General features: G+C 38.0%; 2 protein-coding genes across 3 annotated transcripts; one reads left to right on the top strand and one right to left on the bottom strand.

The window, feature by feature from the left end:
• Positions 1–582: 582 nt before the first annotated feature.
• On the top strand, positions 583–9325 carry LOC104109087 (receptor-like protein 4). Of its 2 annotated transcripts, XM_070195542.1 has the most exons (10): positions 583–850; positions 1452–1593; positions 2025–3083; positions 3351–3498; positions 6718–6789; positions 7034–7105; positions 7834–7905; positions 7983–8060; positions 8562–8743; positions 8938–9325. In XM_070195542.1, exons 3-10 carry the CDS (start codon positions 2036–2038, stop codon positions 9057–9059), a joined length of 1794 nt encoding a protein of 597 aa, XP_070051643.1. In that variant the 5' UTR covers positions 583–850; positions 1452–1593; positions 2025–2035; the 3' UTR covers positions 9060–9325. The 2 variants fall into 2 exon arrangements, with proteins under 2 accessions (XP_070051643.1, XP_009616584.1); XM_009618289.4 differs by lacking the exon at positions 1452–1593 and having other exon boundaries at positions 584–850.
• Positions 9326–9632: 307 nt separating this feature from the next.
• Positions 9633–12250, bottom strand: LOC138905030 (uncharacterized). The gene is made up of 6 exons (XM_070193533.1): positions 11964–12250; positions 11811–11850; positions 11600–11722; positions 10984–11524; positions 10659–10806; positions 9633–10437 (listed from the first exon to the last, which is right to left on the bottom strand). The coding sequence occupies exons 1-6, from the start codon at positions 12248–12250 to the stop codon at positions 9633–9635; spliced, it is 1944 nt and encodes a 647-aa protein (XP_070049634.1).
• Positions 12251–18861: the final 6611 nt, after the last annotated feature.

Genomic DNA, 18861 nt, shown 5'->3' with positions numbered 1-18861 from the left:
TGCAACGATACTTATTAATTTGTCAAGAATTAAATTTGTTGAAAAGTAAGCATAATATTTTATTTGTTTGCACTTACCAAAAATTTGAATATTAATCATTTACTTAGGAAGAATAGAATATAGTAAAGGCTAAATTTTTTTCTCTTTGATTAGTTGATTCAACATGTTTTGTCTTTATCAAACAAAGGTCTATCAACAACTTAATTGTACTAAGAAACAATACTATTAGATTAGATTCAGATCATAATGTCTTATGATTGATAACCGTTTGGATTGACTTAAAAAAAAAAGAGTTTTCAGTAGAAATAATTTTTAAGTCAACCAACTTATTACTTTTAACTTATTTTAAGTAGTTTTAAATTTATTATTTTAAATTTTTTTTAACTTTTTCAAATATAAAAAAAAACTAAAAAAAAATTAAAAGTTAATTTGACCGGCTTAAAAGTCACTACAAACCAGCGATGCACGTGATAATTCATTCATTAGGCAGCTGGCTTCACTGTAAGCGGTAGACTTATAAGCATACTAACAACGCCCATTCATTTTCACGGGTCAATATCAAAGAAGAAAAGATAAAAAAGAATTAAATATTCGACTTTCCTTTACTTCCTTACCTGCATAGCTCGTCCTCATTATAACTCTACTACTGATTATGAACTTATGGTAAGTGCCCACAAAACCACAAGGCAAGTACAAGATTTGAGTGTGAATGCAATGAGTTTGTAGGGGGGAAAAAACAAGAATTGGAGGAAGCCCAAGTAGCATTTGGAGTTCAAGATGATGAGATTCCACTATGGTTTCTTGTTCATTTGCTTCTGCGTGGGTCTTCAGCTTGTCTGCTCTCGCCGTGGTCAGCCCTTTTTCTGTGCTTCTATTGTGAAAATGGGTCAAGCATTTTACTGGGTTTTTTTTTCTTTTACTATGAACACTTGTTACTGGATCTATGTGGTTAAGTTACTGGACTAAAATTTACTACACTTTCAAGTAGTTATTATTATTATTTTTTAATTCTGTGGATTTGTCTAGAAGTAGTAATGGTAATTGTGTTGCTCATTGATTGTAATTTTGTGATGGACTTGCTTCACTTTTGTTTTATCGTTACTGATTTTTTAAAATTGCTGAAATGTACTGATTTTAGCTTAGTTCTGCTGCTTTTGTTCCTGAGTTGATATTTTGAACCGTTTTTTTTTTTTGGCTGACCTTTTAAGCTATAGTGATCCTTAAAAGAAGTCTATAACTGCGGTTCAATTTTCCCGAATCAGTTTGGAACAACTGCGGTTAGCTATATGAATCTTTTATATTGATTCCACTCTACTCGGGTCCATTTCATTCCAATACTAGATCTTTTTCTTTTAAGTCAATTTAAGGGCTCTTTAAATCTCACATTTATCCCTACACGGATTAGTATTCTCTAAATGAGTAAACCTTTGTAATGTTTTTGTCATTGCTAGGTGTTGCACTTAGTTATTTCAGGTCGCCTTTTTTGTTGGGTCTTTTTCGGTTAAAGGGTGGAACTTTGAAGTGGGGTGTGAGAGGGAGTAAGCATGATTGTTCAGGTGGAGGCTTGACAAATCAAAGAAGGAGCAAATAAGGGTAAAGTCGAAAACCTGTTAAGCCTCCTTAGTCAACTTTTTGCTTGGTAACAATAAGCTTTTAACTGCAACCAAATCAAGGTAACATTGGTGAAAAATAAACATTATTCCACCTCAAAAATTCAAGCTGCTCCTACTCCCTCTTAAGTGTATAGTCCGATAAACTTGTCAAGTACCTTTATGAGTACCTTTTTTTCTATAAGAATAAGCTTTCAAGTGCATTCAATCGGTGTAACATTAGTGAAGATTAAAAGTTAGTCTGCCGCTGATATTCGAGTTGGACTTGCTTCCTCTTTAGTGTACCTGTTCTACCTTTTCTGGATACCTATTGCTTTTATTCCATGATATTTGTAAACTTGCTACTAATGATTAGGCTCTTCAAGTTGGTATTTTGTTCACTAAATTGTTCACTAAACTGTTTATTCACTGCAGAGCCATATGTAATGCGAATAAGCTGTGGAGCTCGACATGATGTTCATACTGCCCCTACAAATACCCACTGGTATAAGGATTTTGCATATACAGGAGGGATACCTACCAATGGAACACCCCCAAGTTTCCTTACGCCTCCACTCACTACGCTGCGGTATTTCCCTTTATCGGAGGGACCTGAGAATTGTTATAATATCAACAGAGTGCCCCATGGCCACTATTCAGTGAGAATATTCTTTGGATTGGTTGCAGAACCAAGCTTTGATAACGAACCACTGTTTGATGTTTCTGTTGAAGGCACCTTGGTTTATTCTTTGCCATCTGGTTGGAGCAATCATGACGATGAACGAGCATTTGTTGAAACAGTTGTTTTTCTTGATGATGGTACTGCCTCTCTTTGCTTCCACAGCACGGGTCATGGAGATCCTGCTATACTTGCAATTGAAATTCTCCAAGTAGATGGCAAAGCATACTATTTTGGTCCTGACTTTGGTGAAGGGACAATCATTAGAACTGTTAAAAGACTCAGCTGTGGTGCTCAGACTTCAAGGTTTGATGTTGACTACAGTGGGGATCACTGGGGTGGAGATCGTTTCTGGGGTTCAATCACGACCTTTGGTCAGAATTCTGATCGCCCCATTTCTACCAAAAACAGTACAAAGTTAGCTTCCAAAGCACCAAACTTCTATCCAGAAGCTCTTTACCAAACCGCTCTTCTTAGTACTGACAATGAGCCAGAATTAACATACACTATGGATGTTGATCCCAATAAACGTTACTCTGTTTGGTTACACTTTGCAGAAATTGATCCTTCAGTTACAGCCGTGGGACAGAGGGTCATGGACATCTCTATCAATGGTGACACTGTATTTCAAGATGTTGACATTGTGAAGATGGCTGGGGGTGTTAACAGTGCCCTTGTGCTGAATAAAACAGTTGTAGTCAGTGGCAGGACCTTGACAATCACATTGCATCCAACAAATGGGACTCATGCCATAATTAGCGCCATTGAAATTTTTGAGATTATAATAGCTGAATCTAAAACATTACCTGACGAAGGTAAATAAGTTAAAATTTTCCACTTCACGTTTCTTGGATACTTGTTCAGCGCTTAAAGTGGGAAAGAAAGATGTAATCTAAAGTTGTGCAAGTTTTACCGATGGGATAGCTTTCTGGCTTTGTTATGCTATAAAAAGGGGCCAAGAGTAGTTCTTTATTCCTTTTTGACTCATGAGTTCAGCTTGTGCCATTAACATTCCACTGCTCTGATTATAGAAGTTACCTGACCTGTTATGGATACTATTTTATCTTTCTTTACTTCTGCAGTCAAGGGTTTGCAGTCGCTAAAGAATGCACTTGGACTTCCTCTTCGACTTGGATGGAACGGTGATCCATGTGTGCCCCAACAACATCCCTGGAGTGGAGCAGATTGTCAATTGGACAAAGCTAGCAATAAATGGGTCATCGATGGGCTGTACGTAATTAAGCTTGCTCTTACATACAGAAGTTTCTATCTATATGTAGGTTTTTGTAGTCAGGCATATGGTGTATATATATGGGCATATTCAAATATAACTTACCCACACCCGTGTATTTTGCTTGTGTTCTTCAATCAAGTTCCACAACTCAATCTATAGGTTTTGGTCGACAAATTTCTGGACGGCTTGGTGAATTATCTGGTTAACACAATCATGAATCCATCCAAGATAAATAGCCTGCCCCCCACCCAAAGGAGAACGGAAAAAGAGGCAGGGATAGCTTTAGATTCACTTTTCACATATAGAACCTCACACATGTAGAGATTTTTCATCCTGTAAACATATGCTCGCACACACTCACACAAACACTCATTTTCTTTGTATTCTTTCCTCAAGTTCTACAACTCAATCTTGTTGGAATTTATTTCGAGTGATTCAAGATATAATGTACCTGCTGTTGAAAAGGCACAATATTTTCTGAAAGATGTATCCAGTTTTATAGGACATAGGACACATCTATTCATTAATTGAAGAGATGTATTCAATCCTTGTTTGTTGATTAAGTGTTCTTAGTGTTCCATCTCTAATATTTTTCAACAAATCTAACATGTTTCTGGTGGTAAGCTGTTGAACGACTTGTCTTTCTCTGCTTTGTGTGTAGTTCACTAAATAACACATTTATTACACAAAGTAGGGAAAGCCAAGTTGAGTGTGTGAAAGGGAGCTGCGACAGACAATAAGGTGGAATATTGAGATTGTGAAGAGCAAAAGCCAAGGACTAGAGGGAGGCCAGAAAGGGGGCTGTGGAAGGAGACGGTGAGAAGAATGGTGAAAGTGGCCAGAAAAGGGGAGTTGTGGCAATGAGGGGTACTTGTGTTTTGTTGAATGTTATACCATGCTTTCATAGTGAACTGTCCACTATCATTACTGTCACTTCATCCTGTCTTTCCTCTGAGAGTTTATTGTCACTTGTTCCAGCTATCAATTCCATTAAGCCACTCAGTTTCCAGTCTTGGCAATTACTACTAAATACTGTGTTCATGAATTACTGTCTCTACATTGTATTATACTGGCATGAGGTATATCTCACACACGGATATAATTCAATGAATTCCTCTTTTTGTGGGCTGCTTCCTACCCACTTATCATGCAAAACACTGATATTTTAACCAGTACCCACTTCAAAGTAGACATCTGAGCTGAACTCCTCCAACGTCCTACCCCATATGGAGATGAAGTTATCTCTGGGCGCCAGTGACTCTCTATACCATATTTAACTATGATCACCCTCCTCCAGTAAGCCTCTTTGTCAATAATACTCCCACAGCCACTTTATCTACAAGCTTCTATTATGGATTACTAGGTTTCTCATCCCAAGACCTCCACTTTTTAGGCAAAATGAGTACCCATTACTCCATTAGATCACATGAACTGATTCTTATGGAGATGCAGATCTAATTTTCTAAATAGACCAGAAAGCCCATGTGGAGTTTGGAGGAGGATAGCAGTTGAATTCGTCAGGAATTTCTGCTTTTTTTGGGTTAGGTGATTTACTGTAATCAGGCAAAGTACAAACTACTCCACCTTTAATAAATTACCATCCCTAGCTGTCATGTAATTTGTATTTGAGCATCAAATTATTTTTAATCTATTACGTCCTCTATTTCATTTTATGTGACATACTTTCCTTTCTAGTTTATCCCAAAAGGAAGGACCTTCCTATATGTTAGTAAAACTGTGTTCACAACTAGAAAAAATCATATAAGTAGAAAAATAGAACTTAGAACAGAAAATGTAGATGAAGAAGGAAATTAAATCCGAGCCCACTGAATTCACAATGTTTCCTTAAGGAACTTAATCCCCTCTTAGTACCCAAGGTTTAGGATTATTTCCTCTCAGGATAAAACGGATTAACCACACTAGTGTAGTGGTACTTCAAACCCCAGTGTTCCAGCGAACACAATAAGGCGGAGTAAATCACACATGACACTTATATTTTTCGGAAAAACAGTGCAACGAAAAAGAAAGAAATTTCAGAATTTTCAATATATGAAAAATGAGGCCAAGCTTCTAAATTTATAGACAATGAAAGGGTGAGATGGAAAGATACGATCGAGAAGGTGCCTTTACCATTTCTCATTCACACCCATTCATAAAACCAAACACTATATTTAGAAACAATTTAACTTTAAACTTCCCATTATACAATTAGTGAGATGATTTATAGCCATACAAATGTCTATGGCTAGACCACAAGTTTCAAAAGTCTTTCTTTCTAAAACTTTGTCCAGTCAAACACATCACTTAAAACAGGATGAAGGGAGTAGGTCTTTTGAAATCTAAACTTATTCATGTGATACCGATAGTTTAATAGCTTTTAGTTGTGATACTGATAGTTTTAGCTCTTTACTGTAACTTCTTACTTTTGTAATTGGCCAGTTTTAAACAAAGTTAGATGAAGTATTTGTTAGTTAAACCTTCAACTGGTGCAATTCTCATAATTCATATATTTTTTATCTCATTTCTTGGTTCCACTATGACAGTGTAATAATGTATTTTGTTATCAAGAATCTGAAACAACCTCTCTACTCCTCGGGGTATGGGTAAGGTCTGCGTACGCACTACCATTCCCAGTCCCCACTTTTGGGATTTCACTGGGTTTTTTTTTTTTTTTTTTTTTTTTTGTTATCAAGAATCTCAATCCCAACTTGTAATTTTTTCATTACAAAAATGTGTTTTGTTATCAAGATACCTTTGTTTGGTGTCCTCATTTTTCAAAATCTGTAGGGTAAGCTTGCACTGTGCTTTCATATTGTGTGGTTTTTCTTGCAAGCTTTTGTGTAATGAATGTCTTCGGAGGAGCATATTTGTCGCAGTCAAATCCTGTTATTAGAATAGTAAAATGTGGTGTCTCCGTTGCTTCAGTTCTAATGCATAGTCTCTATAAACTTGTTTGGTTTCTATTTTTCTTGAAGTGTGTGTTAACTTTGTTACTATTTTCTAGACAACATGTTCCCTCTTCTAATTTAACTGCTTCTGTGTGTAAATGTTCCCCTTTATCTTTACATTCTTCAGTACAGGTTTTTGACCAAATTCGATAATCTTCTATCATCTATATTTGGCTTTTCTTGACACTATGTGAATGGGTTGAGTTTCTTTTGTATGATCATTGTTAACTCCATATCTTTTTCCAACTGTTTTACCTGCAAGGTCAGTGGCTTGGACAATCAAGGTTTAAGGGGTTTCTTACCAAATGAAATTTCTCGATTGCGTCATCTTCAGAGCATGTAAGTTAGAAACACAGCTTGCAAGTGCCATCTGTTTTCGGAATATATATTGCCAAAGACAAATACATGCTAAGAGGCAGTACATGACAGTTCCCGAAACATTTTTTGGCACCGCACACTTCTCAAATCCTCTAAGCATCCCACTTTTATGAATGCTCCATTCTTACATGTGGCTTTGGAACAACCATTTCTAAATATGATCTCCTTTGACCATGCTTTCCTTGTGTGTTTTTTTTAATACCAGAAACCTAAGTGGAAACAGCATTCATGGGGCTATTCCCGTGGCATTGGGAACGATAACTAGTCTGCAGACATTGTGAGTAAAGCTTTCAGAATTCTTGTGCTTTTCAGAATTAATTTCTTTTTCCTTTCTGCCAGAATAATGGATAATCAAACTTGAAATTAAGGAGTTTCTCAATTTTACCTTTTGAGGAGTCTTAAGGCATATGACTGGTTGTCCTCTTTCAGTAATATCATAGCCCATTCTTCTTAAAGCGGTGCTGATTTTTGTGCTGCAGTATGACCAATCATTAGGAATGAGCTTGAAGATTAGGTTCCTAGTTTTGCTAATAGGAATAAGAGATGATCTCGTTTTCTCTTTGCTAGTAATGGTTCAAGGGGAAGACTGTTGATTTTAATATTTTTGGGGATTGTGAAATAAAAGTCATATTGCTCATCCTTGTTATCTTTATTGGAGAATATATTGTAATTGTATATAGTTTTTTTGATAATGACGGTATCTAGGCCAGATCGAGTAACTCTACCCACCAAGGTCTCCGCAGAACCCTGGTCTCACTACATTGACTGCTTCGCCACACCTTGTGTGCGGAAAGATCGCAATATTTTTTGTGTATTAGAACAGACAGTATTACTTTTATCGAATTAAAGTGCCTCTACGATTGCTCAAGACAGTCTGTTTTCAACTAGAAACGACATAAGATCATCTCATTCCATTTTTAGCAAACTAGTGAAGGATATTCCATTAGTAATGAAAAAAGGGTTGGATCTTACCTGGTGAGTGGCTGACAAAGATTTGCACTACAGGGATCTCTCATTCAATTTCTTCAATGGCTCAATTCCTGAAAGCCTTGGGCAATTGACCTCATTACGGACGCTGTAAGATACTTCAGCTTTGATCAGTTGAGGACAAAAGAATGATCGATAAAGAGCACTTAATTACTGTTTTGTTACAGGAATCTCAATGGCAACTCACTCTCTGGAAGGGTTCCTGCCGCATTAGGTGGAAGGCTCTTGCACAGAGCTAGCTTCAAGTACATTTCCTATTATCATCATATTGTTTGGCACAGTGCTTGTTCTTTGTGAAGAATCCTTTTAAGTGTTTTCTTTTATGAATTTCTTATAGTAGCTCATATATGCCCGTTTTGTGGTGCAAATAACTATAGTGCGCAGCATCATGATTCCTTATGCCTTAAGAACATTGCAGAGCTTAGGAGTTGCCTGACCATTTTCTAGCTGTCCTTATCATGAATATGCTGCGTGGAATCTGGATAAGTTCCTTAGCCCAGACTATTTCTGCTAGCATGTACCAGTTTTATCCGAAGATGGCCTCGATCTAGCCTTTAAAGTATTCCTACAGCTGCAATCAGCAATCATGTATTTTAGGCTGAGAAATGTAATTAAAATTTTTGTTCGTATGCTGTTACTTAAGAGGTTCACGGGCGTGTACTATGTGGTTAAATTGAAAAGCTGCAAAACTTCTGGCTTGTCGTTTCAGTAATCTATGACAAATAACTTACGATGGATGCTTCCAGTTTCACTGATAATGCAGGCATTTGTGGTATTCCGGGATTACCAACGTGTGGAACCCATCTTACGCTTGGAGCAAAAATTGGGATCGGCTTAGGGTCGTGTGCAGCTATCCTGCTTATTGCTACCTGCTTAACATGCTGGTGGAAGAGACGGCAGAACATCCTCCGAGCTCAGAGAATTGCTGGTAAGATATTCTATGCTTTTAACCCTCAATAAAGGCCACCTTCAAATACATTGCCTATGTGTTGTTTCTAATCTACATCTGTAAAAAAAATTGAATTTTGACCTGCATATAGAATCCATTTTTTCTTCTTCTAAAATATGCTTGCTTATGGATGGATCATTCTGCGATAAAATGGCTTTTCCATTTTTATGTAGCAAGAGACGCTCCTTATGCGAAGTCAAGGACCAGTTTCAATCGAGATGTACAAATGTCAAGAAGCCATAGTCACGAACATACTCGAACAGCTGCTGAGAATGGGCCTCCTTTGCTTACCTGACTGATTAGTAAACAAGATTGCCAGATGCAATGCTACAGAAGATTGTTTTTGTGACTGGAAAGATGTGAATACTGAGCATAGAAGATAGTTCAAATGGTTTTGCATTAAATGTATCTTATCGTCGGATACGCATTTACAGATCTTGGAGGAATAGAAAGAACAATGTATATTGCTCGCACTTTCTATAGTTTTGATTGAAGACACCATGTAGCATATAACTGTTAATTGATGAATTGAACATGAAAATGCCTTTTTTGCCCTAGTAATTTTACTTTTGTTCTTGTTCTTAAGATTTTTTTTTTTTTTTGGGTAACAACTGTGAATATTATCATTTATAACAAAATTATTACACCTAAAGAGCACTTAATACCACAACCACCTTCTAGGAAGGGTGCAGTGGAAACTAAGCCTCTAGACAAATACTACTTACAATTATACAGTGATCCTTTGCAGAAATTCTCTACATGTATGAGCCCTTTTTGATCTACCTTTTGTATCTATTCTTTCTATAACATCTTGCTTAATCTGTCTTACTACATCCTCTATATTTACATTGACACCTTTGAACATTCTCTAGTTTCTAGCCCTCCATGTATGGTAGAACATTGATCCAAATATTGCTGCTACTATTTCTTTCTTGGTCTGCTTCCAATTCTTCCTCTTTATTCTCTCCAAAGTCTTCCTGATGTCTCCCTCCTGTATTTGAACACCAGCCCAAACTGTAACTGCTCCTCTGAGTATTGTGAACAAGCTACATGCAACAAACAAATGATTGGGTTCTTCTTCTGCTCCTGCATCACATAAACAACAGCTTCCATCTTCAACTTGGATATGCAGTTTTCGGAGCCTATCCTTTGTTAATAGTCTGCCCTGTGCTCCTAACCACATAAAGAACCTGTGCTTTAGTTGTGCAATTGCACTCCATATTAAGTCTGCTATGTTCAATCTGGGCATATCTCCCAGTAGAGTTGTATAACTTCTAGTTATTGAGTATACTCCTCCAAAAATTAGAGAATAGTGGTCTCGCTCATACCATGCCTTCATTTCATCTTTTAAGGAGTTAAGTTTCCTCCGGTACCAACTACTATCCAAAGGTGGCTTATGGTTCCAAATACTAGTATTGGTCTTCATATAGATTCCATGCACCCACTTCACCCACAAGGAGTCTTGTTTATCAATCAGTTGCCATAATAATTTTCCAACAGATGCTACATTCCAAAGTCTGCTTCCTTTCACATTTAATTCTCCATATTTCTTTGGAAAGCATATTTTTTCCCAAGACACAAGGAAAACTTTTTTCTTTTCCTCTGAACTCCCCCATTTATATTCCCTGCAAATTTTATCAGCTTCCTTAACCACACTTTGGGTAATATGAAAACTGCCCCCCAAAAATTATAGATGGAGAATAACACTGAATTGATTATTTGAAGTCTTCCTGCATAGGACAGTTGCTTGGCATATGTAGTTTTAATCCTACTTGTTATTTTATCCACCAATTGATAGCTTTCCAATTTGCTCCATTTCTTGGATGACAGAGGCACCCCAAGGTATCTTATAGGAAATGTACCTTGTGTGAATCATGTCCTAGTTAGCAGCTACTCCTTAGTCACCTCATCAACCCTTGCTATAAAAATATTTGACTTCTTTAAGTTTGCAATCAGGCCAGATGCTTTGCTGAAGTGTGGTAATGCTTCCATGACTCTTGTTACTAAGGCAATGTTACCTTTGCAGAGGATCATAAGATCATCTGCAAAGATTAAATAAGTTAGTTTAAGTTGTTTACACATAGAATGAAACTGGAAGTTAGGTAAACCACTCATGAACTTTAAAGTTCTAGATAAGTATTCCATCACTAAAACAAATAATAGAGGAGACATGAGATCTCCTTGCCTAAGCCCCCTTCTTCCTTCAAAATATCCATGACCTTCACCATTGATCTTAATAGAAAACTTTGTTGATTTCACACAAGTCATGATCAGTTGTAGGAACTTCTCAGGGAACCCAAAGCCTTTCAGTACTTCCTCCAAGAACTTCCATTCCACCAAATCATAAGCTTTTCTCAAATCTATATTCATTAAGCATCTAGCAGAAGTTTTCCTATTGTAGTGCCTCAATAGGTCATGGCATATAAGAACATTGTGCATCATAGATCTACCTGGAATGAATGTAGCCTGGTTGTCTGCTTCTAACTGGCTAACTGCATGTGTAAGTCTGCTACATAACATCTTTGAGATGCCTTTATACACTATATTGCAACAAGAAATGGGCCTGTACTGACTTGCATATTCTGGGTCCTCCACATTTGGTATCAACGCTATGTTAGTTGAGTTCAGTTGTTTTAGTAACTTCCCGTTATGGAAGAATTCCAATATTGCTGCAGTGATATCCTCTCCAATTATACTCCACACTGCCTTGAAAAAACCACTTCCAAAACTATCTGGCCCAGGGCTTTTACTACTGTCATTCTAAAATATTGCTTCATTGACTTCCTTAGCATTATATGGTTTTAGCAAGTCTATCTGATTCTATATGGTAAGCACTGGTCCCATTTTTATGAATCCTTCTCTTGCTTTAACTCTAGTTGGAGAGTTTTGCCCTAGTAGCTCTACATAGTAATTTACAAAATTTTTTGCAATTACATCTGGATCACTTTGCCAATCTCCCTGTTCATTTTTTAGTTGAGTAGTAGCCTGTTTCAACCTCTTGTGCTAGATTACTAAATAAAAATATTTAGTTTTATCATCTCCTAACCTTATCCAATTTGCCTTGCTTTGCTGTTGGAGGTATAGTTCTGCCAAATAGGAAGACTTCCTAAATTTCTTGTATGCTTCTCTCTCCTGTTGTTGAAATTCAGTATTCATAGGGCATGCCTGCAGCTTCTCTTGAGCTTTTTAAAGATTTTGCCTGTCTTCATCTACTTCTCCCACTATGTTTTCGAAGTATTGAGAATTCAGCTGCTTTAATCCTCTTTTCATCATTTTCAGTTTCTTGACTACCTGCAATATTTTGCATCCCTGAATTTGCACTTCCCATCCTGCTTTTACCCTCTCTAAAAAGAGTGGGTGTTGATCCCATACATTGCAATATTGGAATGACCTCTTAGCTCTATCTTTCTCTGCTGTTAGTGAAATCTTTGCTGGACAGTGGTCACTAATACCCTCAAGCAAATATATTACCCTGCATGGAGGCATATCTTCAAGCCAATCCCCATTTATAAACACCCAGTCTATCTTTGAGAAAATTCTTTGGTCAGCATGTTTATCATTCCATGTTTAATGATTCCCTAAGTGGGGCATTTCTATTAGGCTAAATACATCAGCATCCCCTTTAACTTATTTTTACTTTTCACTTTAACACTCATTCTTAAGATCGTTTCATTTAAACACTCCAACCAACCCTTTAGTGTGTCATCCGGACACTAAAATGTTAGGCAGCCAAACACGATAGATGCGTGTAATTCACACGCCAGAATGACCAATAAAACGGAGACACATGGATGAGACATTAAAATTTTTTTAGGAAAAAGGAAAAAGATAAAAAAAAATAAGAACTCTCTGTTATATTCTTCCTGACCCCCCTACTCCCAACTTCTTCTATCAATACAACTATTCAGTACAAACCTTGGCCAATTCTTCACCATTATTTCATCTTTCATTTTAATAATTAATCAAATTCTTTCACAAACCTTGCCGGACACATCAAAAAACTGTAGCAAAACATCACATGGGCATTCCAACTTCACACCAGTTCTGAACAGATTCGATCCAATCCAAACGCGGGAGGTTTTTATCTAGGTCGTAATCTATCTCCTCACTAAAGTTTGGATCATTCCAACTTCAAAATTGGTAACTCCGATGAAGCTCCAAGTTCCGACGAGCTCTATTAGGCCGGAGATGGTGTTCAAGCCAATCAAATACAGCAAAACCAATGCCGAACAATTTCTGCACCTCAAGGGAGTGTTTTTAACCCCTCTTCTTCAGCTTTGATCCACTCAGCTTCGACGAATTTGAAAATTGAGAATTTGGCAAGTTGGGTATACTAGGTATTCGACAAAATATCAATTTCAATTTCACTCCAATTCAGCAAGCTTCAAATATTGTACATGCTTCTTCTCATCAAATACAATCCCCCCATATAGTTTTTGGTAAAAAAAAAAATAGTACCAATTCGAGTAATTCTTGTTCATATATGAATGCTAAACGTTTTCGACGAGAAAGCTACTCTTAGTCATGGTTGTTTTTGAGTAAGTCTTGAAGCGGAAGCTTGGATCTTAAAAATGAGATAATTAGTATTAAATCCTATGTATTAAAGCAGAAGCTTCGATCTTAAAACGGAAGCTTGGCATAACTTAGAATTACTCCTTTGTGTACATTGTATTTTCTGAAAAATTAAAAGAGAAATTATTTTATTGGACTATTTCACGCGCCTGAAAAAAGTGAAAAACATTCACCTTGCCATGTCAGCCTTTTGTGTCTGGATGACACACTAAAGGGCTAATTGGAGTGTTAAAATAGAACGACCTTAATAATAAGTGTTAAAGTAGAAAGTGAAAACAAGTTGAAGGGGCTGTCGGTGTATTTGGCTTTTCTATTAGTCCACAAGTGTCAACACAATTATGGAAATCCACTATTTCTGCCCATGTAACAGGGTTTACCCTATTCTGTCATCCTCTCTAAGCACAGAGTTAAAATCACCCACAAATATCCATGATTTTGTGCACAACTTACATTGCTATATGATATTCTCCCATAAACTCCACCTATCCTCCTTAGTATTAAAAGCATAGATCACTGATAACATAAAGGTCAATTGTTGAGGAATGAATTGCACCTCACATGTTACCATTTGAGCAATTATTTGCACAGGTATCACCTTGTAATAATCCTGCCTCCATGTAATCAGAATCCTACCATTATAATGAGATTCTAAGTTTGTAATATACTGCCATCCCCCAAACATTTTTTGGACCACTTGGTCCATTTTTGCTTTCTTTATTTTTGTTTCCAACAGACATATTAACCCAACTTGTTCCGCATTGCAAAGGAGTTTCACCTCCTTTTGCTTATTAGGGGCATTCAAGCCCCTTGTATTCCAGCATAACATGTTAACCATCCCCAGAATGGAGTATGGTCACACCTCCTTGTCACGACCCAAAATCTAACCATGGTCGTGATGGCGCTTATCGTGTTACAAGGCAAGCCTATTTTTCAAAATATTACTACTAAATCGATTATAAAAATTTAATAAAACATTTCCAATATTTGTATTTTTTTAATAAACTAAATCAACTCTAAATATAATTATAGAAAATATGAAAACGAGCCCCAAATATCGGGGTGTCACTAAGTCATGAGCGTATAAATCTATGAACTAAGAAATAAAACTGTCTAACTGTCAATACAGTCCAAAAGAAGAAATGATAAAAGGAGTAACAAGGTCCTGCGGACGCTAGCAACTACCTTGCAGTCTCCAACGATAGCCGACCTGAACTCAACAACCTCCGTAATCAAACACATCTTGATCTGCACATGAAGTGCATGGTGTAGCATGAGTACAACTCACTCAGTAGTAACAGAAATAACTAAGGAACTGAGTAGTAGTGACGAGCTAAGCAAAACAATCCAATTATTTATTTTCACAATTTACAGTAAACATGAATAAACAGGTAAATTCCATAAAACCAACAAATGCCACAAAGAAAGTAATAGGTAAATGCAGTAACAACAAAAGTAAATGCAACCTCATAACAATGTCACTCTATCACCCAGCACTCGACACTAAGCACTCAATACTCAATAGGTACCTGCGCTCACTGGGGGTGTGTACAGACTCCGGAGGGGGTCAAAAAGCCCAAGCTCTAAGCACGGACAACGCACGTGCTACACGGACAACTCACGTGCCATAATATCAATCCCCGGATCCGCATGATCAACTCACGTGCTACGCGGACAACTCACACACTATGGTATCAATACCTGGATCTGCACAGACAACTCACATGCCTCAATCAAATACCTCACAATAGGCCCTCAGCCTCACTCAGTCATGTACCTCTCTAGCCTCACCATCATCAACAAATAAGGGAAACACAGCCCATGTCAAGTATCACATCATATCAGCAAAATAATAGGGACTGAGGTAAACATGTACAATAATATCTATGACTGAGTGTAAATAATGTGAGCATGAATAAAGCCTAAGCATGATCTCTAACATGAAGGCAAACAAGTTCAATAACAAATAAACACATAACCACAGATAATAGCCATTAGGCCTCACAGCCTCACGGGATGGACCAAGTCTCAATCCCTTGCGGTGCACACCCACACGCCCGTCACCTAGCATGGGTATCACTTCCAAACAATCACGTGATTCCACTCCGGGTTTATACCCACAAAGCCAGAGTTAAAATTGTTACTTACCTTAACATCGTAAAATCCTACTCCGGGATGCCCTCGTCTCTGGACTTGGTCTCCAAAACCTTTGAATCTAACCAAAATCAGAATACTACTATCAACATAGGCTAAAGAATCAAATTTCACAATAAAAACTACATAAATAGGCCAAAAATCCAAAATCGGCCAAAACCCGGCCCCCGGGCCCACGTCTCGAAATCACTCAAAAATGGCAGAATAATAATCCTCGTACTCTCCCGAGTCTAACCATATAAAATTCATCAAAATCGGACTGTGTCTGGTCCCTCAAATGCTCACTTAAAACACTCCAAAACTCAAACCCTAACTCCCTCAATTTCACCCTAAACCCCTACTAATTTCATGGCTAATCAGTGGAAGAACATCATAAATGCGTGTAAATAAACCCAAACGACTTACCTCACTGATGTCTCATGATTCTCCCTTGAAAAACACTGCCCTAGCTCAAAAACCCGTTCAACAATGGAGGAAAATGGGCAAAAATTCACGAAGTCTAAAATTACATTCTGGACACACTCCTAAGTCTAAAATCACTCAACGAAGCTAAATGAATCATAAAAATTCAAGTCCGAACTCGTTTACTCTCTAAGTGAACTTCCGGTTCACTTTTCTAACTTAGCTTTCTAACTAAGAGACTAAGTGTCTCATTTCACTCCAAAACTACTCCGAACCCAAACCTACCAACTAGATACAACTCAACACAGCTGAACAACACATAAATAAGTAGAAATGAGGAAAACGGGGCTACAACTCTCGAAACGACCGACCGGGTCGTTATATCCTCCCCCTCTTAAACAAACGTTCGTCTTCGAACGTGCCAAGAGTTGTTCCAAGCCATCAAATCACTATTCTATCTTACCACGCGCGTACCCAAGGGTGATCCCATGTCACCCTATTCCAAATAGGCCTGACAACACAATACAACTGAAAATCCTTAATTTAGCCTTAGGCCAAAAACCTTGGAATTTAATCCCCAACCTTCAGGATTTCTTTTCATGACATGAATCTTAAATTTACATAATGTATGAGTCTAAACAAGCTGCATCGAGCTATAACTATAATCATGGATATAATCACCCAGCATATTACACAACTCGCCCGCTCGTAGCACCAGTCCTGATCACAGTAACTACTCCAAACCAACCAAGTACTAGTATAAAACCCCACAGTCAACAGAACCTCATTCCGCAACTTTCGTACACTGCCAATGATGAAAGAAACAATCAAAAACTCATAACCACTCATCAGATCGACCATCCATGGAGCTCTCTCGCCCCAACCAAAACCATAACTCTCTCGAATCTACCATAATCAAGCCTGATGGTGCCCATTCTAAGTCTAATGACCTTATATTATTCAACACAACTATCCTACAGACACGCCGTATCAATATAACTCCAGCCACCACTGCATAATCCGTGTACCCAAATATGGGAGATGTATTAAGGAAGAGAACCATATTGCAAGTTCAACAAGCACCACCACAACCACAATGTTACAACTGAAGCTACCGAGCCTAAGTTGCGGTCTAAACTTGGCCTCAAGTCCTCCAGACTAGCCCATCAAAAGAACACGGAATACACATCTCAAACATCGTTGATAGAATCACAAGCCGACGATGCACAACTGATACCGAGCGCTCATGTGCGCATACGAATGCGTGGAAGGAATTCAAAGAGTTATGTTTTAAGCTGAATCAATTCCGCACGATAGAATATAAGAAAGTGAAATTTTCCTAAGGGTTCGGCAGCCTCTCGAAGATAAGTACAGACGTATCCATACCGATCTGCAAGACTCTACTAAACCCGCTCATGACTCGTGAGACCTATATAACCTAGAGCTCTGATTCCAACTTATCACGACCCAAAATCTAACCATGGTCGTGATGGCGCCTATCGTGTTACAAGGCAAGCCTGTTTCCCAAAATATTACTACTAAATCGATTATAAGAATTTAATAAAAATATTTCCAGCATTTGCATTTTTTTATAAACTAAATCAACTCTAAATATAATTATAGAAAATACGGAAACGAGCTCCAAATATCGGGGTGTCACTAAGTTATGAGCGTCTAAATCTATGAACTAAGAAATAAAAATGTCTAACTGTCAATACAGTCCAAAAGAAGAAATGATAAAAGGAGTAACAAGGTCCTGCGGACGCTAGCAACTACCTTGCAGTCTCCAACGATAGCCGGCCTGAACTCAACGACCTCCGTAATCAAACACACCTGGATCTGCACATGAAGTGCATGGTATAGCATGAGTACAACTGACTCAGTAGTAACAGAAATAACTAAGGAACTGAGTAGTAGTGACGAGCTAAGCAAAACAATCCAATTATTTATTTTCATAATTTACAGTAAACATGAATAAACAGGTAAATTCCATAAAACCAACAAATGCCACAAAGAAAGTAATAGGTAAATGCAGCAACAACAAAAGTAAATGCAACCTCATAACAATGTCACTCCATCACCCAACACTCGACACTCAGCATTCAATACCCTCAACACTCAATACACTCAACACTCAATAGGTACATGCGCTCGCTGGGGGTGTGTACAGACTCTGGAGGGGCTCAAAAATCCCAAGCTCTAAGCACGGATAACGCACGTGCTGCACGGATAACTCACGTGCCATAATATCAATCCCTGGATCCGCACGTTCAACTCACGTGCTATGCGGACAACTCACGCGCTATGGTATCAATACCTAGATCCGCACAGATAACTCACGTGCTGCACGGATAACTCAGATGCCTCAATCAAATACCTCACAACAGGCCCTGAGCCTCACTCAGTCATGTACCTCTGTAGCCTCACCATTATCAACAAATAAGGGAAACACAGCCCACGCCAAGTATCACAGCATATGAGCAAAATAATATGGACTGAGGTAAATATGTACAATAATATCTATGACTGAGTATAAATAATGTGAGCATGAATAAAGCCTAAGCATCATCTCTAACATGAAGGCAAATAAGTTCAACAACAAATAAACACATAACCACAGATAATAGCCATTAGGCCTCACAACCTTACGGGACGGACCAAGTCTCAATCCCTCACGGTGTACACCCACACGCCCGTCACCTAGCATGGGTATCACTTCTAAACAATCACGTGATGTCAAATCTCCGGGTTTATACCCTCAAAGCCAGAGTTAAAACTGTTACTTACCTTAACAAAGTAAAATCCTACTCCGGGATGCCCTCGTCTCTGGACTCGCTCTCCAAAAGCTCCGAATCTAACCAAAATCAGAATACTACTATCAACATAGGCTAAAGAATCGAATTCCACAATCAAAACTACATAAATAGGCCAAAAATCCAAAATCGGTCAAAACCTGGTCCCCGGGCCCACAT

Source organism: Nicotiana tomentosiformis, chromosome 2, assembly GCF_000390325.3.
Source record: "Nicotiana tomentosiformis chromosome 2, ASM39032v3, whole genome shotgun sequence".
Lineage (NCBI taxonomy): Eukaryota > Viridiplantae > Streptophyta > Magnoliopsida > Solanales > Solanaceae > Nicotiana > Nicotiana tomentosiformis.
This window is presented reverse-complemented; position numbering and strand designations above follow the sequence as displayed.